At 36.0% G+C, this 24,515-nt stretch overlaps 1 protein-coding gene across 1 annotated transcript; it reads left to right on the top strand.

Moving 5' to 3' along the window:
* Positions 1-232: 232 nt before the first annotated feature.
* On the top strand, positions 233-9,353 carry LOC132636164 (hydroxyproline O-galactosyltransferase HPGT3). The gene is made up of 12 exons (XM_060352880.1): positions 233-619; positions 718-781; positions 1,974-2,023; positions 2,130-2,320; positions 4,321-4,381; positions 4,479-4,551; positions 4,806-4,929; positions 5,020-5,107; positions 5,186-5,236; positions 5,907-5,978; positions 8,454-8,566; positions 8,921-9,353. Exons 1-12 carry the CDS (start codon positions 483-485, stop codon positions 8,941-8,943), a joined length of 1,047 nt encoding a protein of 348 aa, XP_060208863.1. The 5' UTR covers positions 233-482; the 3' UTR covers positions 8,944-9,353.
* Positions 9,354-24,515: the final 15,162 nt, after the last annotated feature.

Raw genomic sequence — 24,515 nt, 5'->3', positions numbered from 1 at the left:
TTACTGGAGAAATCATATTAATGATAGATAGATTAAATTATAAAAAATCAAAATATGAATGTAAATTACAAGAAATATAATGTTAATAAGAAGGAATGTTGAAATTATTTTGTTTTAAAAGTTCCCACATGCGTTTTTTTTTAAAACTATTCCTAGACAAGTTGTGGGACAAAAATAGCTCACCAAATTAATGTAGCTAGGGGCAAAGTATGTGAATATGAAAATAGACGGGCTTAAGTGAACCTCAAAGACATGTATTTTCTTGACTTCCCCGTCCATTGAAGCAGCCGCTGTGCCAGAAAACGCCAAAACTCATTTTTCAACCAATCAAAGTTTCGATTTACCCTTTGAGATCTCCGTAATTGACACTGATTACTCTGTGAATCATCCTGAATATTTGCCATCTACAAATGCTCTCAATTTGATTGAGCGTTTTTGCTGAATTAAATTGTCTTGTCCAGTTTTTGTTCAATTGGGAAGACATGGAGAGCATGTTGCCAACGACGTCGTTTTCGTCAAAATCAGAAAGGAGATCAAAATCAAAGTCAATTCAAACATCTAAACCTTCATTAGTTATGGCATTAATATCCTGCTTCGCTTGGTTATATGTCGCTGGCAGGTACATTTATTCAATTATGTGCACACTCTCCAATGTGTTATTTGTTTGATTAACTATTTTATAAAGTTTCAATGTGCTGTGATTACGGTTTTATTTAGGTTATGGCAAGATGCAGAGAATAGAGTGTTGTTAGCTAGTCTTTTGAAGAAGAATTCTGAGCAGGTTTCTTCTTCTTTTCTCTACACTAGTTTTATTTTACACTCTGTGATTCACACTACCAGTTTAGAACATCTGATTTTCAACTGAATCGGATAAATTTTACTTGATTTTTGAAATAAAGTTATACATTTTAGAAACTACATTAAACTTGCTGCTAATTACAATTTTTTGTTAAAACAAATGTTTGAAAAATTGAAGTAAAAAAACTAACCACTTTGACTCTCCAAATATACTCCCTTCGTTTGATTGGGGACGAATTTTAAGAATGAAATGAGAGTAAGTTGTAACTATGGATCTTCTTGATGCCGTTTTGTGAATGAAATACCTTACTTCATCAACAAAAAAGAAAGAAGAATGAGATGGAGACTTTCGATGTTTGTAGTCTTAAACATGCCATAACAGTTGTGTGATTAAAAGACTTTATAAACTTGTGGTCTTACACAAGTCATAACATTTGTGTGGTTATAAAAGCTTGTCACTAAGGAAAAAATGGGAAGATTAAGTTTAGTTGTTTCCAAATTTAGAACTAGGTCATTTTTTTTTTTTTTGGAACCGACTTAAAAGGAAATAGGATCAGATAAACTAGAAGTGTTATATAGATCAGGACATAAGGAGTATTTCTAATTTCTTAGAATGATCTTCTTTGTGCTCCAAGAAATTTGGGGAAGGAAAGTCTTGGAATATTGTGAAGTGCTATTGTGGTGTCTCAATGTTAGGGAAGACCCAATTATTACTGTATTTGGAAATGCTCTGGAGGTTACACCATGGATTATTTATTGATGGGACTTATATGGGAAAATGAAATGATCCTAATGGTAGCAGCCCGTTTGATCTATATAATATAGGATTATTGCGACGATTTGTTTTTTGACTTTTTCACATCATCTTTCAGATGCGCTATCAGATGAACTCCACTAAAGGGTTATGTTTTCTAGATGTTAGAAGTTTTTCCTTACATGTTCACGAAATACTAATGGTCTAAGCAGTGGCTTGAAGATTGGATCATTGGCTTACGTATAATGGTGCCACGGATAGGTCTATACAGTATCTTACTTGGTACTGCTAATGATGTTAGCATTTTCTAATGGTGTTGGCTTCAACACTTATCTGAGCTTTAAAGACCTGATATTACTTATTTAGCTAGTTTTTTTGCCTGTTTCTTTCTTCTTAATATTGCATTGGATTAATATGGCAGAGACCAAAGATGCTGACAGTGGAAGACAAGCTAATGGTTTTAGGATGCAAGTACGGTTTTCAGATTCCCCTGTTCTTTTGTCTAAACGTAAATGCATATACAAGCATGTGCAGACCATTGCATTTGAGCTGACTTAGACATCCCATATTTTTCCAGGGATCTGGAGAGGAGAATAGTTGAAGTTGAAATGGAATTAACAGTGGCTAAGAGTCAAGGTTACCTCAAGAATCAGTTGAAACAGAGTGGTTCATCTTCAGGCAAACAACTTCTGGCTGTTATAGGAATTTATACGGGATTTGGAGGTCGATTGAGGAGAAATGTGATCAGAGGGTCTTGGCTGCCAAATGGTCAGTCTCGATATTAATTTTGCTTTGGGCATGGATATTATGTTTTTTTTTCTTTCTGAAACATATGTATAATGGTATGCCATCATTGATGTATGATGAGCTAAATCTTAGAGATTATCGTAACTCTGAAGCTGCCATCCCGAAAGCAAAAGAACAGATTAAAACTCGTTGATGTATATGGTGCCTTCAAATTTTGTCATAGCTTGTTATTTTGACATTAGTCCATTTTAGCTGGGTTTCTGAAGAAGGAAGAGAAGACCCACAACATTGGATGTTTCTTCTCTAACTCTTATGTGGGTTATATGGAACGAGAGGAGTAGGCCCTTAACTAAAATCAAAATGGAGGAGAGAAATAGGATAACGTTTTAAGGGGTTAAGACTTAAGAATGATTTTGTACATTTGAGGAATAGCCTCTTGTCTCTAGATTCTTTTCGGTGCACCCCTGAGGTCCCTGCTAGTATAGATGATTGAGTGAGTTTTGTAGAGATCTAACCTTACTGTCGGTTCTCTACTTTTTGACTTTCGGCTTGTTTGCACATATTTTTCTAATATGGCTACATCAATAAAATTATTCACCTTATCAAATTAATGATATTAGTCCATTTGATGTCTATCTGTGCATGGTTTAAGTGGTCAAAATATGCATAGTTTGACGCGCTCAGAACCCTCAAAAATGCCTTTTGATAAGTAATGGAAGATGGTTTGAGTGGCCCAGTGAAGATGGAAATGTTATTTCAAGTCTTTTAAGTGTAGTTGTCTTTGTAGATGACATGATATCACGATAGATCAATGTTATTAAAAGCTATTGCTTCGTCACTTAAAGTGAGGCAAGATGCAAAATAATGGGTTATCGCTTCATGGGTGAAGTCATCCGCTCTAGGGAAGTGTGCGCTTCAAACAATTACACACAAAGTCACTTCTTTGGTTCTCAACTTTGAGTAGTTGGTTTACCTTGGAAATTGTTGTATACTGGAAGCTGAAATTAATTATTTTACTTAAAATGAAGTTTAATTGTTATTGTACTAAATTTGTAAATCTTCAATATCTTTTAATTTCACGTAAATTGTGCGCTCCGCTTCAAAGAAGCGTATGCTTCACATCTAGCTTTTCTCTTCAAGCCCCGTGTACTGTTTTGCACTTTTTGCTTTTTCGCTTTTAAAGACAGATGGAGTTATTGGCCTAACTAACGCAAGTAGATTTTGAGCTAGAAACATTTGGAATAGCTGAAATTGGTGCATATTCTCTTTAGAGCTGACTACAATAAGTAATAATTATGAAAATATCATTGATTGTGTTTATTTTCTTTTAATTTGGAAACTTATCTTGGAGTGATGGCTTTGGTTGCTCGCAAGTTTCACATTTTACTGGATCAGTTACAGTTTGGCATTTAGTTCTATTTGCTTTTCAACTTTTCTTGAAGTTTTCACTCATTGATCAAACACAGAGCTTCCTGATGTTTGTTTAGAAGTAATAAAACTTCATTTTTTTGTTGAAGATAGGGTGTAAAGTTTCATGGTACAACTTTTGACTCCTGCTACACGTCCTTCACGACATTGATTAGATTTTTATTTTAAAAAGGGAGAAGGGCAAATTTGTCTTTGTACCAGCGCTGAAACTGAGCAACTTTGCCTCTGTTAAACTTTTGGTCTGATATTACGGCCAATGCTAGGGAAAAATCTCATTTTTGACCTTTGATCTCTAAGGAAGCTCCAATATGAGGTTCATTTAAACCTTAGTCAAATGTTGAGGAGTAAATTTGGAAATTTCTTCTCGAACAATTTGGATATGTGGAGTCTACCCGTTTTGTGCTGGGGCTCCCTTAATGACAAGGGAAAAATAACACGATTTGCTAATGGCGAGGGTATAATGGACCAAAAGTGTAACGGACGGAAAATTTGCAATTCCGAATAGTACAAAGGCAAATCTGGATATTTTCCATTTAAAATTTCTGCTATTGCTGGTGCTTTTGATACATCTAATATTTTCTTTTCTGTGACAGTTGATGCTTTGTCAAAACTTGAAGAAAGAGGAGTGGTCGTGCGATTTGTAATTGGTCGGAGGTTTGTGCTACCTACTGAAAACTGGAAATTTGCATTTCTGCTTATTTGAGCTTTTAGTGGCTTTGCTCATCTCTGGATTACTTGAACTTGTTGGCAGTCCCAACCGAGGTGATAGCTTGGACCGCAATATTAATGAGGAGAATCAAGCGACAAAAGATTTCTTGATTCTAGTAAGTTTGTTCATACTCATTTTTGCCTAACCTATCTGTATCTTATTGTGGTATAGTTTGAATTGGGTTCTATCCAAATAGTTGCTGCAAAGACATGTTGGTTGCAGAAATGTCATGTTAATAATAAAAGTCATGTGCGTAAATGATCATTAGAGCTTAGTCTGCACACATTCTCCTAATTCTTTTTGCTTCATGTCGACTTGTTCTGTATGCAGCTTACTTTTGCTTACCTATATTTTTCCAATTATTAAAAGGAAAGTCATGAGGAAGCTCAGGAGGAATTGCCCAAGAAAGCTAAATATTTCTTTAGTTCAGCAATACAAACTTGGGATGCAGAGTTTTATGTGAAAGTTGATGACAACATTGATGTTGACCTTGGTAAAATCCTTATCCTTCCTCTAGAATTATGTTTAATCAAGCCCCTCGATGTGGGCTTTTTTAAAATTCTGTTTAACTATATTCTATTAGATGGGTTGATTGAGCTCCTCCAAAAACGCCGTGGTCAAGATAGTTCTTACATTGGATGCATGAAATCAGGAGAAGTAGTTTCGGAAGAGTAAGATTGTCTTTCAGATTTTTCTCAGCTTAATATCATGTATGCAATACATTAAGCATTAAGTTTCACCTTTTCCAGGGGAAGGGCATGGTACGAGCCAGAATGGTGGAAATTCGGAGATGAAAAGTCGTAAGTATTACTGAGTCCTCAAACTGATGCCTCCTTGTTGCTTTATATGGTACTTTGGCTTTTATATAAGCTTATGCTTATAGGGTCCAAATGACTTTTAAGTCTGTTATGGGGAATAAAACAGGTGTATGTATATTCTCACATCTAAAATTATGCATAGTAATTTTAGTTGTTAGATGTTTTGATTAGAATGAAAACTGACTTTGCTTGAATTAGTTCGTCAAATGTCATGGATATATCTATTTAGCCTATGTACAAGGTGTTCCGGATATTCTTTTAGTAAACTTTATCTTTCTGCTTATCTTACTATGAAGTGGCAGATCTAGAACTGGGAGCTGCTCATAGAAAGCCTAATTTATTATACCTGATATCTAATTAGATTAATTTGTTAAAGAATTTCTCAAGTGAATAGGGTTAACTATAATATTCACTAATGTTGGCACATGCTAAATTATTTTCAGTTACTATTTGCATTTTCCTTAATTGTCGTGCATTTGCTGTGCGTTTCAGTTGTGTGCAGGCTTATTAGAATGCTTATATTCCTCTTTCAAAAAATGAAACTCTCAACTGGGAAAATTTCCATTTTCCACGTCGTCTATTTACCTTGGTGAATTTCTTGGTACCTGTCCCTCCTCCTCTCTACTTTAAAATGACATGAATTTCTTTTCAGGTACTTCCGACATGCAGCTGGTTCAGTTCTGGTGCTTTCCAAAAATTTGGCTCAGTACATTAACATAAACAGGTTAGCTATAGTTTTTTGGAAAAAAGTTTAGCCATACATGTATTTCTTTGATTTTGTCTGAACTCTAATTTGTTTTAGTTGCAGCTACCATGTGATTCTCTGAATTTGTTATTAGGGTAGGTCTGCTGTGGGTTTTCCTCTCCCCACCCTGCAATAGCAAAACCCATTGCGCTCATCATCATTATTTTGTTAGCTTTATTTGCCAGGGTTATTAAGGATGCCTTAGCCCCTCCTCTACTTACTCATTTTGCAATTACTAGAACTTAAACCATAAGTAATGATCTGAAATAACAGTCTGGCATCCCTTCAACACAAATTAGTTTGTCATAACATTCTGATACATGTATGATGGAACATAAATTTTCCTAAATTAACAAAAGCTCAAAGGGATGTTTGCTTTTACCCAAAAATCAGTAATAGTCACTTTCCTAGGACAAAGTTTTGATAGAGATTTGTAAAGAATATGTGGGTAACCTGCATATCCATGACTTTGCTATCTTGTATATGGAGTCTTTATGTTTTCATCCTCTTCTTGCCGTAGTTTAAGTTTGTGGTTTTAGGTGAAGTGGTTTCTAAATTTCCACAACACCAACTTGAGCCCCCTTTGAACTTTTTGCAGCTATTTCTTTTACAACGCAAGATTTTATTAAAAAGCAGTATCAACAGGTGCTGTAGCAAAATACAAAGAGCTATACTTGATCACGTTAAATCCCTACAAAATTTAACTATTTAGCATATCCTGGATATTGAAAACAGTGTTTTCCATTTTTCCAGTAATACATATTTTGAATGCATCTATGTTTCACTAGTTGAAGTTGCTCCTTTTTCCATCAAAACATCTCCTATTCCTCTCAATCCAGATTGTCCATGGTATGCATAATGGAATGGTGAACCAGACGTTGCAGCTAATTGCTTGCAGAAGTTAGGTTGAGGGTGGGATATTGGACAAAAGATAATAGAGTCCTTTTTGGAGGCCGTAATCTATTCATAAAATCTAAAGGGACACCCTTATACTCTTTTTAGCCAAGTGCCCCAAAACTATTAAAGACATACCCAACCAGGTCTTTATACTAGTTTCCATCACAAGCAAGCATTTAGGGTCCTATGTTAGTGTGCAAAAACCACTTTCATCATCTATATTTTCAGAAATTTAAGAGCATTATTCCGTACTTATTGGTAATTTGGTGCCTACTTAGTTATCCAATGCTCTCTCTCTCTCTCCCTCCCTCTCTCTCTCTCTCTTAATTAAGTGTTTTGGCAACTAATAAGTAAATAAGAATGGAACATTTTACCTTCTCAAAAAAAAAAAAAAAAAAAGTATGGAACATTCTGCTGAAAACTAAGCTTATGTTTATCTACAACACCTTTAAAAGGACCTAAATAGGCTTTTCAGTCTCCATATTTAAGAAAAAGGTTAAACTATAGCGAGGGACCATTATCTTCTCAAAGTATCACGTACCTCCTTGACTCATTCTTTTGTCTTAACTAAGCCATTTATTGCTCAATGTAGTTTCACCTAATCCTAATATTTTATATTAATTCCTGATTCCAAAGACTGTTAAAAATAGGAGGAAAGTCGTAATATCTTTGATTTTCAGGAGAAAGTTCAGTTCACTTGAAAGTTAATATATAATCTCAATTAATGAAGAAACACTTTCTCCAATATTGAGGTCCTGTAAGTTCAGATCAGAACACAATGTTAAATGCTTAGAGTTTCTTTTTTCTTAAATTCTTAACATGTGCCTTACTTAATCTAGATGTTCACCTACAATTCTAAAGATGTCAATCGCCCAATATGGGAGTTCTCAAATTACTCTCTTTGACCAAATAGAAGAGCTCATTTTCTATTTTCAATATTCAGAAATAATTAGTTAGAAGTACTATTTTTACCCTTTTGCCACAATGAAGAACATAAGATTGGCACCGAAACTTCAAAGCTACTGCATTTTTCTCCCGTTTTAAAGGCCAATAATACAGTAGTGGTCAGCTGGAGTTAACTGAAAGATATGTCCTAGATTAGACTAATCAAAGATTAAAGACCTAATTGACTTTCACGGAATTGAAGGTTCACTAGAACCCGGACGGAAAAGTTGGAATTAGTCCACCAGCACAAGAAAAGTAAAAAAAAATGCCCTTAAATTTATCATTATTGCATTACTGTAGATACTTATAAAAAAAAAAAAAAAAGCATTATTATAGATTGATAACAGAAAACACTACAAGAGGACTTTGAGGACTCAAATTGTACAAGGCCTAGTTAAGACTTTGAATATTTGATCGGTGCCAAAAAATAGTGGAAGGGCTTAGCCATGACTTTTAAATTACCTAAGAGCATCTGATATCACTCCCCTATATAGAAATTCTTTCCTGAGTTGTTCTTCCTCTTATTTGATGTGTTGCGTCGAAGAAAACTGACACTTCTGGTTCTAGTGTCTTGTATTTGTTTTTAAGTGTTCCATTTTTTCTGTTATGCAGTGCTTCATTGAAGAGTTATGCACATGAGGATATATCAATTGGATCATGGATGATGGGTCTTCAGACAACTTACACAGATGACAGCCGCCTATGTTGTAGCACCTCCGGCCAAGGTAAACAGTTAGTCTTATTTGTGCTGGTCTCAACCGGGTTTAAGTCTTTTGGCTTGTGATCCTTCTAGAGTATTCTTGATGTATGTTTTTGTTGACTGAGTGTGCATGAAACCCTAGATACAATTGAGGGAGAAAAAAATCACGAAAGCAGAAAGTGAGGAGCCTCAACAATGACTAGTTCTATGTATAGGGATAGTAAAAGGATCCTATGAGAAGAAAGGATTGAGACCAAAATTATTTCTTTCCCCTTCTCTTTTGTATATGTATTGTTCTCTTTCTAAGTCGAATTATTTATGTTATTGAACGTTGGCCATTGTATTCAATGTGTTAACATCTCAGAACTCTGTTTTCCAGACAAGGTGTGCTCATTGGCATGAACAGGAATGATGTCACTCCATTTCATCTTGCTGTGACAGCTTTTCCATTCGTTTGTATTGGAGCATCCCATAACTCAAAATGGAAACATCCTGTTTCTGCCTCAGGTACCATTGACATTCTTGCTGACGTAAATCGGCTATTATATATGTGGAGTGGGCAAAATTCTTTTATATGATATGTACACTACTATTGGACTAGAGAATGTAAACTCGGAGAACTTTAGTTGATTAAAGATGGAGATATTTGTGGATAGAGCTTTGACGAACTGATTAAATCAGCGGAACATGATTTTGTCCGTGCCATGATCATATTCTTATATACTATTGATCAGGGAAGAGGGACAGGTCACCGTCAGTAGTCAGTACTAACATAAATTGGATGTTATGTGATTTAATAACGTTACATGTGATTTCTTTTGATTCTCACTTATACAATTTGAAGATCAAGATACCTGTTAAGCCCCATTTCCTATCGATAAAAGCAACAACAAAGAGGAAGGAGGAAACCGCCATAATCTGAAGTTGAATGTAAGCTACATCACAGCTCCTCTCAACTCAAGATATGTTAAGACAGGATTTGACTAAGCTTATTTTGCCATCGATGGGTCTGTCAGCAAAAGCTTTTTCTTCCAAATTCAGCTTTAAAAGTTTACATCCGATGACTGATACGTTAGTAGTTAGAGCCGTTGATAGAGGCAATGGAAGTCGAGTGACACCTCTCAAAAGTTTTGGTCTTTCTACCATAACGGAAAGCAAACCGCAGCTGACAAATTTGCAGTTAAACTTGTGCGAAAATATAACAGTAATGGACTCTAAGAAGAGGAATCTGTTATTTTTCTATTTGTTGATCGTTTCTTTCCATTTTTACCTACCTCGAATTCCTCCCCAGTCAACAAGGAAAAACAAAAAGGAACAGGTTGAGAATAATGGGCAAAAGAAATATTGAATGTTTTGGGGATGAAGCAACTCTGCACCATTGTTTGCTGAAGAATTATGTGATATTCTTGGCGCGAGGAAATTTACCTCGTTTGCAACTTCTTATTATGAAGTTGGGAATCAATAGCCTACTTCACGATGTCCAAATCACCGCCACTTTTCTCTCCATTTTCCGTGGATGCTCCATTTAGATTTGTGAGAAATGCATTATTTTGTTTTGGTGGGTCGTATTTAACTTCCTTCATCAAACCAGTATGGTTTGGCATGCTTAACAATCTTTCATTTACTTCCGTTTCTTGTCATATAGTTGAATGGTAAATGGTTTCATACGGTACAATAAACTTAATCCGTTCAAATATCGTAAAAAAACTCGTCACGTGTTATGGAACGTTGAGGGACATAGAGAGGAAAAATAGTGGAAATCTGGTTTTAGATGGAAAATAACTCTTCAAAAACGCAGTGCATAAATAAGCAGTAGCGAGTAGTTAGATTGGTAAGGGTCATTTTAGAGGGACGAAATTTCGAGAAAAAAAAAATCAGAATTTCCGAATTGACTACTACTCTCTCCGTTTCATAATAAGTGACTTTTTAGTCTTTTTAAAAAATTTCAAAATAAGTGGTGCTTGTTGTAAAATAAAATTGTGTACTAAAATTATAAAGCAACAAAAAGGCACAGAGAGAAAGCAAGGAGTAGTACTTTTCTATTTTCTATTTTTGGATGTATTTTCATCTACACCACATGTGGCTATTTATAAGCAAAAGTAAAACTTGGGCAAAAGAGCATGCTACAGTGATGGCCACATGGCATCCACATATGCTATCCACATTTATTCATAACACTCCCCTTTGGATGTCCATGTAAACTAAAAATTCTAGTGAAAGAAAAGTACTATACATAGTTATTTGTAATACTCCTTGCTTGCTGCCTCATTAAAAACCTTACCAGGAAAACTCAGTGGGACAAAACCTTGGTTAAGGGAAAAAGAGTGCAGCGCATATTTACTCCCCCTGTTGGAAACATCACTTAATGTCTCGAGGACGACGCATTCCAATCTTGTATATTAGCTTCTCAAATGTTGAGATTGGTAATGCCTTAGTGAACAAATCTGCTAAGTTATCACTTCGAACTTGTTGAACATCTATTTCACCCTTCTTTTGAAGATCATGAGTAAAAAATAATTTTGGTGAAATATGTTTTGTTCTGTCTCCTTTAATGTAACCTCCTCTTAGTTGAGCTATGCATGCAGCATTATCCTCGTATAACGTTGTTGGAATATTCCTCTCCAAAGGAAGGCCACATGTTTCCTGAATATGTTGAGTTATTGGTCTCAACCAAACGCATTCTTGACTTGTTTCATGAATGACTATTATCTCTGCATGATTTGAAGAAGTAGCAATCATAGTTTGTTTTGTTGAACGCCATGATATAGCTGTACCTCCACATGTAAATAAATAACCTGTATGGGATCGAGCTTTATGTGGATCAGACAAATACCCTGCATCTGCATAACCAATTAGTTGTGAATTGGATTCATTTGAATAAAACAGTCCCATAGCAATGGTCCCTCTCAGGTATCTGAATATATGTTTAATACCATTCTAGTGTCTTCTTGTTGGGGAAGAACGAAATCTTGCTAATAAGCTTACAGAGAAAGATATATCTGGCCGAGAATTATTGGCAAGATACATTAATGCCCCAGTTGCACTGAGATATGGTACTTTAGCACCAAAAAGTTCTTCATCATTTTCATAAGGTCGAAATCAATCTTTATTAATATCAAGTGATGTCACAACCATTGGGGTACTCAATGGATGTGCTTTATCCATGTAAAATCTCTTTAAAATATTTCAGTATATGTTGATTGATGGACAAATATTCCATTTGTAAAATGCTCAATTTGTAGACCAAGACAGAATTTCGTTTTTCCAAGGTCTTTCATTTCAAATTCCTTTTTCAAACATTCCACTGCCTTTGGAAGCTCTTCAGGAGTTCCAATAATATTCAAGTCATCAACATATATAGCTACAGTCAGAGCTCTCTATAACGGCATCTGCGTATAACAGCACCTCTCTATAACAGCTAAGATTTTTCAGAACCGATCTTTTATGTTATATTTTACTTCTCTATAACGGCATTTTACTTATAACGGCAACAACCAACTTTATGACAGTATGCTCTTTATAAAATTACCCCCCATATAACGGTTATTAACTTTTTCGGGTAATATAGTAGTTAATTTATCTTCATAAAAAATAGAATATATATGGTTACCAATAATAAGTGTATAGATTTTAATCAAATAGTTAATTTGATACTTTAATATACTATATTTATGACAGAATATTACATATGAATACATATTTGTAATCTAAGAATATCATTGTCTTCTATATCTTTATTTAATATACATATGAATATCATTGTTTTATTACAATAAATAAAAGAGCTTCATGGAAAAATATTTAATTTGATATTTTAATATACTATATTTCTATAGATTTAAAATGTCTGTCTTGGAGATTAAAACTTTATACATTCAGTTATGAATTTATTCAAATTGTATTAACTTTCTTAAATGTTTAGTTAGTGAAGTATTCATATCTTTGAGATTTAAATTTTAAATAATTTGTTATTTTTTACAACATTAAAAATAAAAATCATAGGTTTTATGCATCTTTTTTGCCTATAACAGTCACATATTATTTTAATGGCAAATGTTGTTACAGGTGTATAACAGCAACTCTTTATAACAGCCAAAAAATTTCTGACCCAACGATGCTGTTATAGAGGGGTTTGACTGTATTATAATAAATTCTGATCCAGACCTTTTCATAAAAACACAAGGACAAATTGGTTCATTTTTATACCCTTCTTTCAATAGGTATTCGCTAAGGCCATTATACCACATGTGCCCTGATTGTTTTAATCCGTATAAAGATTTCTGAAGCTTTATTGAATTTTCCCGGGAATCTTTATATGCTTCAGGGATTTTCATGAAAATATCATTGTCCAGTGAGCCATATAAATAGGTTGTGACAACATCCATCAAATGCATATCAAGTTTTTCATGAACGGCCAGATTTATAAGATATCTGAGGGTGATTGCATCCACCACGGGAGAATATGTCTCCGTATAATCAATGCCAGGTCTTTGCAAAAATCCTTGTGCCACAAGTCGTGCTTTATATCTTACGACTTCATTTTTCTCATTTCATTTTCGCACAAAAACCCATTTGTACCCCACTGGCTTTACACCTTCAGGTGTTCGAACTATTGGTCCGAAAACTTCGCGTTTTTCAAGCGAAGCTAATTCAACTTGAATTGCATCTTTCCATTTTGGCCAATCATTTCTCTGTCTACATTCCTCAACAGATTTTGGTTCAAGATCCTCACTTTGTTGCATTATTTCAACAACAACATTATAGGCAAAAACATTGTCAATAATTATATCATTTCGGTTCCGTATTTTTCTTGAGGAGACATAACTTATTGAGATCTCTTCATTTTCATTATTTTCAGGTACCTGAACCTCTTCCGAGGTTTTATCAGTTGTTATGTCTTGTTGCTCTTCTTGAGTAACCGCCTCCATATTATTATCATTTTGATTATTTGCTCCTTTTTTTTCGAGGATTTTTATCTTTGGAACCAATCGGTCTACCACATTTTAAATGTGGTTTAGACTCATTTGCCTTAATTGATTTTCCTACCGGGACATCAACTCAAATTAGAGCATTAGCCGCTGGAATATGAGATTTAGTAATCCTTAATAGGTCAGTGAATGCATTTGGCAATTGATTTGCAATATTTTGCAAATAGATTATCTTTTGAACTTCAAGTTCACATTGATTTGTACGAGGATCTAAATGAGATAATGATGTTGCATTCCAATCTATCTCCTTTTTCGGTTGCTTATTTTCTCCCCCTAATGCTGGGCATATTAATTCATCAAAATGGCAATCAGCAAATCTTGCCGTAAATAAATCTCCAGTCATAGGTTTCAAATATTTTATAATAGAAGGAGATTCATACCCAACATATATCCCCAACCTTCTTTGGGGACCCATCTTTCTGCGTTGTGGTGGAGCTATTGGAACATATACCACACATCCAAATATTCTGAGATGGGAAATATTCGACTCCTGACCAAAAGCCAATTGTAATGGGGAGACTTTATGATAACTTGTGGGCCTAATCCGCACAAGAGTTTCTGCATGCAAAATAGCATGACCCCATACCAAAATGGGAAGTTTTGTTCTCATAAGCATTGGTCTAGCAATTAATTGAAAGCGTTTGATTAATGATTCTGCTAGACCATTTTGAGTATGAACATGAGCAACTGGATGCTCAACTGTTATCCCAGTTGATATACAATAATCATTAAAAGCTTGGGATGTAAACTCACCAGCATTATCGAGGCGAATTGTCTTAATTGCATAATCTGGAAATTGTGCTCTTAATCTTATTATTTGAGCAAGTAATCTCGCAAATGCCAAATTGCGAGTTGATAAAAAACACACATGTGACCATCTTGTAGGTGCATCTATTAAAACCAGATAATATTTAAATGGTCCACATGGGGGGTGAATAGGCCCACATATATCACCTTGTATACGTTCTAGAAATGCAGGGGATTCAACCCCAACTTTAATTGTTGATGGTCTAGTAATTAATTTGCCTTGAGAACATACAGCACAAGAGAATTCCTTGAATTGAAGAATCTTTTGGTTCTTCAAAGAGTGCCCGAATGAATTCTCAATTATTTTGCGCATCATATTAGAATCGGGATGGCCCAACCGGTCATGCCAAATAATAAAATCATTTGAGTTAGTAAACTTCTGGTTCACTATGGCATGTGTTTCAACCATGCTAATACTTATGTAGTATAAGCCGGAAGAAAGAGGGGGTAATTTTTTGAGCACATATTTCTTACCCGACAGCATTGTAGTAATATAAAGATATTCTATCTTTTCATCATTTGTAGTCTCAATATGATAGCCATTTTGGCAAATGTCTTTGAAACTTAGTAGGTTTCTTTGAGACTTACTACAATATAATGCTTCATTAATTGCCAAATTTGTTCCTCCGGATAATAATAAATTAGCTTTTTCGGAGCCTTCAATTAATCTTGTACTTCCAGATATTGTATTAACATTGGCTTCTTTCATCACCAAATAAGAGAAGTATTTCTTATTTCTTAAAATAGTATGTGTTGTAGCACTATCTATAAGACATATATCATCGTAATTGATCTTGGGTCCAACTGATGACTGGGGAATTTTCATATTCTTCATAAAAATAAAGGTACATTATAAGAAATGTGAGAACAAACAACTTTAGGAAACTGCACTAGAAATGTAGAAACTAGTAAGATATGATATTTTAGGAAATACACTTAAGAAAAATAAACTAGTGATAAACATAAAAGTAAACAACAATTTTTCTCATAGTACTATTCCCCAATGAGATGATCAGTTCTTCAGTCAGTATCATCATAGAAGTCTTCAGCTTCTAAATGAGTAATATTTGAGAGACTTTTAAAATCATCATCTTTATAAGCAAGATTTGCCTCAATATCATCATGTTTGTTTGAGGGTGTTGCTTCATCATCATTATTATGAAAGGTCAAGTGTGCCTCCACATTATTTTCTCTCCCTTTGAGAGAGGCCTGATAAAGCTTGACAAAATGATCGGGCGTACAACAAATATGTGCCGACCTTTCATACCACATCGGTGGCACATATTAACTTTACCTCTTGAAGGATTATTTTGAGAACCCTTATTGGTCTCTTGTTTATTCTTACCATGCTGACGATAATTATGACGTCCCCTTTTACATCCACGTCCACGACCACGACCATGGCCACGACCACGGTAATTATTTTGCCTTCTTTCAGGCTTATCATAACTTGTTGCTGCATTCACTTTAGGGAATGGAGCAGACCCAGTGGGACGGGATTCATGATGTTTCATTAATAGACTATTATTCTGCTCAACCACAAGTAGGCATGAAATTAAATCAGCATACTTTTTGAACCCCTTTTCACGGTATTGCTGTTGTAGCAATACAATTGAAGCATGAAAAGTGGTAAAAGTTTTCTCCAATAAGTGTTCATCAGTGATAGTTTCTCCACACAATTTTAATACAGAACTAACTTGATGGATAACATAATTATAATCAGTTACAGTTTTAAAATCTTAGAGCTGGAGATGCATCCAGTCATATCGAGCTTTCGATAATACCGTCAGTTTTAGGTGTTCATATCGATCCTTCAAATTATTCCACAATTCAAGTGGGTCTTTCACAGTTAAATATTCAATTTTTAATCCTTCATCAAGATGATGACGAAGGAAAATCATAGCCTTGACTTAATCTTGACTTGATGATTTATTTCCCTGTTTAACAGTATCCCCAAGACCTTTAGCCTCAAGGTGAATTTCAACATCAAGGACCCATGATAAATAATTGTTTTTGGTGATATCAAGTGCCACAAATTCAAACTTTGATAAATTTGACATAGTGAAAAATATCCAAAGTTAGACATAATAAGAAATATTGTCAAAAAAAGAAAACTTCTACAGTTATAGGCAGTACATAATCGTGTACTATATTCTTTCTTGTTAAGACAAATAGTTATGTTTGTAAAGTAATTATTATACTATGTATACTAAAATAACCAACTGTGGAATCAGGTATAAATAATAAGCATAGTGATAAAGCATAATTTCAGTAGGTAATCAGGTCTATTAGCCATATATTTATATTGTTCATAAAATTTTAACAGTTTTCAAAAACACATATAATAAAATCAATATTTATTTGGCAGAATATATTAATGTACAGTGAGAATTGATAATTAGGCCTAATAATCTTAACACTGGATCATCGAGACATACCTCGCAAGAAATGGCGTTCAACTTGTTTCAAAGGGAAAACATAATTTATAGAGCCTCGTGTTGATAACGTGTTGTAAAATAAAATTGTGTACTAAAATTATAAAGCAACAAAAAGGCACAGAGAGAGAAAGAAAAAACAAGAGAGAAAGCAAGGAGTAGTACTTTTCTATTTTCTAATTTTGGATGTATTTTCATCTACACCACATGTGGTTATTTATAAGCAAAAGTAAAACTTGGGCAAAAGAGCATGCTACAGTGATGGTCACATGGCATCCACATATGCTATCCACATTTATTCATAATAGTGCTTTAGGATTTCAAAAATACTTTGAACAGATTCTTTCAAAATTGCCCTTGTTTAAATAATCAAGGTACATTAAATACCTTAGTTTTTTAGGCATTTAATTATGTAAGCACAATTTGATTAGGTGTAAATTAGTAAAAACACCCCTATTTTTCTAAGAGTAAGTAATTTCTTAAGGGTTGTGCATGAGCTAAAAGAACCACTTATTATTGAATGAAGGGAGTATTAATAAGAGAATAGAGGAACGGGTCAATGTGAATTAACCAAAAAGCCCTTGCTTTCAAGCTTTAAAGAATTTGTACCAGATTGCTCTATTGAGGTACTTTTGCACTTTTGGACAAAAAAAAACAAAAAACCAGTCCACATTGGCATATTATATTGTTATACTCTGTGTCCGCTTTTCTACGCCTGTGGACCCATTTATTTTTCCCTGTATTTGTTTGGATTTTGTTGAACTCTTGTGGGCCCAATCTCTGTTTTGCCTGTCAATTTCATTTCTCCTTACTCTTCTGTGCCTGACAACTATTTATGGCAAATTTTGGTATTTATTATTAACTATTCAATTCATTGTGTAATTACTAATTAGATTAAAGAAAAAGTATTCAAGTCACTTAGCCTTCATCTGATCATTTTTTTTCTTTCTGCATATATCCAGCGGATGTATTCTATTGGAGAAAAAATAATTCATCTGAATGCTATTCTTAGTAAAATATTCGTCTACTATTGTTTTTGATATTTCTTTCTAATCAATTCTTCAACCAAATAAACTAGCATATTATAAATTTATAATTGTATGATATATAAGTTTGAATTTTAAGGTTATGAAAGTACTAATTATAGGCAAAACTCTTAATCATAGAATACAAATGTAATAAACAAATGTTCATCAAATGTACTTTTTGTAGGAACAACCAAAAATTAGAAGGTTCGCATAATGAAATATTTACGGGCAATCAAATTTTAGGTTATTCTAATTTCTAAGCATAGTTTATGCACGGTATACATAAACAATATTATTGTACTCAGACAATTACAAAGACTTAAATTAGCATGCATATTTCACCAAGACCTCAAACTAAACTATTCTTAAGGGATCAGTCGTTAAGAGACAAGTTATGTAGGAATTAATATGGTAGGTATTATTGTCGGAATTGTAATAGTAATGTATGATTTATACAATAATACATAAATTTCCGTATAACTTATACTATTATTTATGAGGAAAACAACCAAACGTTATATCAATTACTAACATTTTTGTTGTATTTTTACTAATTTTAAAGTGAAGAAAATTGAATATACAATCTTTGACATTGCTTACCAATTTAGAAACAAACGACAAAAAGTATCATCTTAATAATATGTAAATATTTGGCCCGTGCACAGCACAGGCTAATCTCCTCTAGTTATCTATGAAGAAGTTTATGAGGATCTGTATCAAAAGTGAAGCCAAATTCTATTCACTGCTATTTTGGTTTTCTTGTTAATAGTTACACGGCTGATGCCCTTCTTTTTATATACATGTATATGCCTCTATAATTAAGGTAAACCTATTCAATTACAACTAAAACACTTGTTCCCCAAGTTTTCCTTTTCTATGTGGCGGTGGACTCCTATGTAGAGTCTTACATGGACTCACTTTCATCCCCCCTCAAGCTGGACGTTGGTATCGAGACAACTCCAAGCTTGTCGCGAAGAAACTGAAACTGTTGCTTTGTCAAAGCCTTTATGAAGATGTCCGCAACTTGGTGTAAAGATGGCACATATTTGGTTACCATGGTACCTGCTGTCACCTTTTCTCTTACAAAATGATAGTCCAACTCAACGTGCATCGTACGAGCATGGAGTACGGGATTGCTCGTCAAGTGTAAAGCACTAATATTATCAGAATAAAGGACTGGAGAGGACTCGAGTGAAACACCAAGATGACCTAAAAGATGGAGTATCCAAGTTATATCCGCAGCAACAGAGGCAAGAGCACGATAGTCAGCTTCGACGCTCGATCGAGAGACAGTATGTTGTTTCTTAGATGACCATGAGATACAATTATCTCCCAAGAAGACACATAGACCTGTAGTAGACCTCCGAGTAACAACACACCCTGCCTAGTCTGTCACGACCCGGCTAGGGGCCGCGACGGGTACCCGGGGCTAACCACCGAGCACCGCTCTTCTTAATACTCAATTACTCATTAAATACTCCTTTCAGAATTTATAGACGAAACATGTGATGATCATACTTTACAAGAAACATACTTGTTTTACATACATTTGCCATACGGCTATCAAAATAGTATATACATATAGTAACATCTTGTGGAACCATCTAACCCACACTGCGCATCTACGAGCCTCTACTGACATGCTATACAATGGACGGAACAAGACTCCGTCATGCCCCAAAATGGATATATATATATATATATATATATATATATATATATATATATATATGCACGTATACACAAAAGAAGTCACCAGCACCTCCGAACAATGGAGTGCTCTCAACAGCTGACTGCCCCTATGGCTCTGGATCTAGCTCGTCTCCCTGTCTACCTGTGGGCATGAACATAGCGTCCAAAGAAAAGGACGTCAGTACGAACATTATACTGAGTATGAGAGGCATAAATAATGAAGAGAGAAGCAATATCAACATAATGAACATCAAAGTGAACATATGAAGCTGAATCATAATCATAGGAAGGATGATGCATGCTGTCTTACTCATACTCTTTATCATATCATGTATACATATCATGCAAGCTGCCCGTCCATGTCGGGACAGTGTGATCACCAATAATATAAGCCCGCGTCCAGGCCTCCCGCGTCCGGGGTACCATCTCGTGCCGCCCACTAGTGGTGTCTGCCCATGCCCGAGAGGGTCATGGTGTATCCGTGTAGCCGCCCGCCGAAGCGGTGTCTGCCCGGCCAACTAGGCGCGGTGTAAATGCAATCATGACATGCTTAACATAAAATACTTATCATCATATACTTTTAAAACATGCTTATCTTATCATAATACATGCGTGAGCTCATGATCATTTGTGCTCTACCGGGGTGACGTAGGGTCGTGATCCCCCGATCTCTTTATGGAGCAATTTCTGACATTCTGCCTCACCTCGAAGGAATTAGTACATGAGGTGAATGTAGACAATGAGGACATAATCATCGCTTTAGCATTATCATATCATATCTATTAGCTCATGGAAAGAAGGGGATTTTTATGCTATGGGATTCATGCCATTTGAAGAAAGGGACTAGCCTCACATACCTTGGTCGCTTAGCTAGAATACCGTTCACTTGCTCTTCCGCAATATCGCGTCGTTACCTTCATAAGGGAATTCGAATTATCGTTAGTTAGTGGGCTATAAGAACGCGTCGCTATTTTCTAAAGAAAATTGGGCAGCACTTCCTTTGTTTATTCTACATTTCCCATCGTCTATATCAATTCCCAACATTCACAATAATACCCACAACATTACCACCAACAACCATCATTCATATCGACTCATCACATTTCACCATTTTCCTCCAATTTTTCCATAATTTACTACCTAGCTTATCATCGTGTTTTCACACCTCCAATACTTATTTCATGGTTAAAATCATCATTTCTAGCATATTCATAACCTTTACAATCCAACTTATATGATTCAATTCCACCATCACTCAATGGTGGCACTATTCACTCATTTTTCTATGTCTTCCTACAATTCAAGCTTTTCCTATGCTTCTAACACTTAAATAACTTAATAAGGTCATGAAACATACCTTGGATGGTGATTGAACAACCCTTGAGTTGAAATGCTTCACTCCAACAAAACCCTAGTTCCTCCTTCTAGGAAATTCTGAACTCAAATAATCCCTTTTGATGTGTTCTTGCACTAGGTTATGATGAATTGATGAATTTGATCTTAGATTTCTACTTGTGTTCTTGGTTTGGAAGAGTGTAGAATATTCTAGAGAGAGAGAGAGGATCGTGTAGTAGAAAGTGGGAATGAAGAAAATGAGACTTGGATCATATTTTATAAAATTCAACTTCAGTCCCGATGTCATTATACGGTTCGTTATACGATCCGTATAAATTTATACGGTCCGTATAACTGGCCGTAAAATGGACCCAGAGATCACCCCTTTCTGTAACCATTTGACGATCCATTTGACGGGCCGTATAATCATTATACGGTCTGTATAATTCACCGTAAAATCGACCTTCTTTCAACCTCATTCTGTGACACTTTGACGATTCATTTTACGGACCGTCAAACCGTTATACGGTCCGTATAGTACACCGTATAACTCACCCTTCAGCCATCCTCTTCTGTGACACTTCTACGGTCCATATAATGAACCGTAAAACACTTTTACGGTCCGTATAATGGACCGTATACTCCCAGTTCACTGAAGCTTATTTTCTTGACTTGGTTTCATTTCCGCTCCTTATGGAACCTTCGTAAAAGTTGTTCAACTCCTCGATACCAATCTACGGGACCTTATTACTTGCCTTCAAAACGCCACACACATATTTTATCCTTATTAGCCTATTTTGCACATGCTAACGGAAAATTTCCGGGGTGTAACATTCTTCCCCCCTTTTTGGAAACTCGAGATTCTACAGAAATTTCGCCAGAGTTTCCTCTGTAATCTGGCACTATTAACCTGTCACAGCAACCCATAATATCATTTCCCCACATGGCTATATTACAATATCAATGCATCTATGGTCACACACGACCAAAATCATAGAAATAAAACGTACATACCCCAATTCGTCGTTGCTTCATGTCTAGTCTCTTCTGGGATTTGAAACAATTGGGGGTACTTGGACTTCATCTTTTCTTCCGCTTCCCAAGTCATTTCTTCTCGATTATTGTTCCGCCATAGAACTTTGACTGATGCTACCTCTTTGTTCCGAAGCCTTCTCACTTGTCTGTCTAGAATAGCAACAGGTACCTCTTCGTAGGTTAGCTTTTCTGTCACTTGCACATCTTCTACCGGAACAATCCTTGTGGGGTCCCCAATACACTTGCGGAGCATCGAAACATGAAATATTGGATGAACTGATTCAAGCTCCGAAGGCAATTTCAATTCATAAGCTACTTGACCCACTTTTCGAACGATTTCATAGGGTCCGATATACCTGGGACTTAGTTTCCCTTTCTTGCCAAATCTCATCACTCCCTTCATTGGCGACACTTTCAAAAACACCCAATCACCAATTTGAAATTCCAGGTCTCGTCGGCGATTGTCTGCATAAGACTTTTGGCGACTTTGGGCTGTTAGCAATCGATCCCGAATAATCTTGACTTTTTCGACCGCTTGTTGAATCAGGTCGGGACCTATTAATTGTGACTCTCCTATTTCAAACCAGCCAACTGGAGATCTGCATTTTCTTCCGTACAAAGCTTCATATGGAGCCATTTGAATACCGGAATGGTAGCTATTGTTGTAAGCAAACTCAATGAGGGGTAGATGTTCATCCCAACTACCACCATAATCCAGCACGCATGCTCGTAGCATATCTTCCAGGGTCTGAATAGTACGCTCGGCCTGCCCGTCGGTCTGTGGGTGAAATGCCGTACTAAATTTGACTTGGGTACCTAGGCCCTCTTGAAACGACTTCCAAAACTTGGTTGTGAACTGTGCCCCTCTATCCGTAATAATGGCTAAAGGAATCCCATGGATTCGCACAATTTCCTTTAGATATAACCGGGCATAATCTTCCGCCGAGTACGTAGTTCTGACTGGGAGGAAATAAGCTGATTTTGTGAGCCTGTCCACGATCACCCATATAGAATTATACTTCCCTCGTGAACGGGGTAATCCTACAACAAAATCCATATTGACGGTTTCCCATTTCCACATAGGGATTTCCATGGCTTGTAACAACCCTTCTGGCTTCTGATGTTCTGCTTTTACCTGCTGGCAATTTGGGCACTGCGCTACAAATTCTGCTACATCCCTCTTCATGCCATCCCACCAGTATATTAGTTTGAGGTCATGATACATCTTAGTTGCACCTGGATGGATAGAATACCGGGAATGATGTGCTTCCTCTAAGATCCGTTGGCGCAAATTTGCCACATCCGGCACACATAGCCTGCCTTGATATCGTAGAACCCCATCAATGGAAACTTCAAATGGAGACTTTTCCTTCTCACAAGATAGGTCTCGGTAACGGCTTAGTTGAGAATCTTCATATTGCCGTTCCTTCACTTCTGCATTTAAAGATGAAACTGTGGGGTCATTAATGCTGATACTTGCTTTACTCGAATCAATTGCACGCACTCCAAGTTTGGCTAATCGATAAAGCTCACAGACCATTTCTTCCTTTTCTGAGGGAATTCCACATAAACTACCCATCGATTGACGGCTAAGGGTGTCGACTACCACATTTGCTTTTCCGGGGTGGTACAGGATATTTACATCATAGTCCTTCAACAATTCTAACCACCGTCTCTGTCGCAGATTCAACTCCTTCTGCTTAAAGATGTGTTGGAGACTCCTGTGATCTGTATATATATCAACGTGCACTCCATACAAGTAATGCCTCCATATTTTTAAAGCGTGAATAACTGCAGCCAATTCGAGATCATGAGTTGGGTAATTTTGTTCATGTTTACGCAGTTGTCTCGAGGCATATGCAATAACCTTGCCATGCTGCATTAATACACACCCTAATCCCATGCCGGAAGCATCACAATATACCACATAGCCATCTGGTCCTTCGGGAAGTGTTAACACTGGGGCAGAAGTCAACCTGTCTTTCAATTCTTGGAAACTGCGCTCACAAGCGTCGTTCCATTGAAATTTTGCCGACTTTTGAGTTAACTTCGTCAAGGGAGCTGAAATGGAGGAAAACCCCCCTACGAATCTCCTATAGTATCCTGCCAAACCCAGGAAACTACGAACTTCTGTCGGTGTCGTAGGCCTTGGCCAAGTCTTCACAGCCTCAATTTTTTGAGTGTCGACTCGGATGCCATCACCTGAAATAATATGGCCTAAAAATGCCACAGATTTAAGCCAAAACTCGCACTTTGAGAACTTTGCATATAATTCTCGGGCTCGGAGAACGCCAAGGATAATCCTTAAATGGTCTGCATGTTCTGATTCTGTGCGAGAATACACCAAGATGTCATCGATGAATACTATCACGAAGAGATCCAAAAATGGTCTGAACACATTATTCATCAAGTTCATGAACACTGCCGGGGCATTTGTTAACCCGAACGACATTACTCGGAACTCATAATGGCCATATCTCGTCCTGAAGGCAGTCTTGGGGATATCTGTTTCCCTGATTCTCACCTGATGATAACCCGATCGCAAATATATCTTGGAGAACCATTTAGCGCCTTGCAATTGATCAAACAAATCATCAATTCTGGGAAGAGGGTATCTATTCTTTACTGTCACCTTATTCAATTGCCTGTAGTCG

This window comes from Lycium barbarum, chromosome 4 (genome assembly GCF_019175385.1).
Source record: "Lycium barbarum isolate Lr01 chromosome 4, ASM1917538v2, whole genome shotgun sequence".
NCBI classification, from domain to species: domain Eukaryota; kingdom Viridiplantae; phylum Streptophyta; class Magnoliopsida; order Solanales; family Solanaceae; genus Lycium; species Lycium barbarum.
The sequence above is the reverse complement of the archived record's forward strand: the minus strand, read 5'-3'. Positions and strand labels throughout refer to the sequence as shown.

What these genes read in the sequence shown, in the direction of transcription:
- LOC132636164 (XM_060352880.1), top strand. Translation starts at nt 483, where the DNA reads ATGGAGAGCATGTTGCCAACGACGTCGTTTTCGTCAAAATCAGAAAGG. An exon ending in TGAAGAAGAATTCTGAGCAG is followed by an intron (nt 782 to 1,973) that starts GTTTCTTCTTCT and finishes TTAATATGGCAG; the next exon opens with AGACCAAAGATGCTGACAGT. An exon ending in TTGTAGCACCTCCGGCCAAG is followed by an intron (nt 8,567 to 8,920) that starts GTAAACAGTTAG and finishes TCTGTTTTCCAG; the next exon opens with ACAAGGTGTGCTCATTGGCA.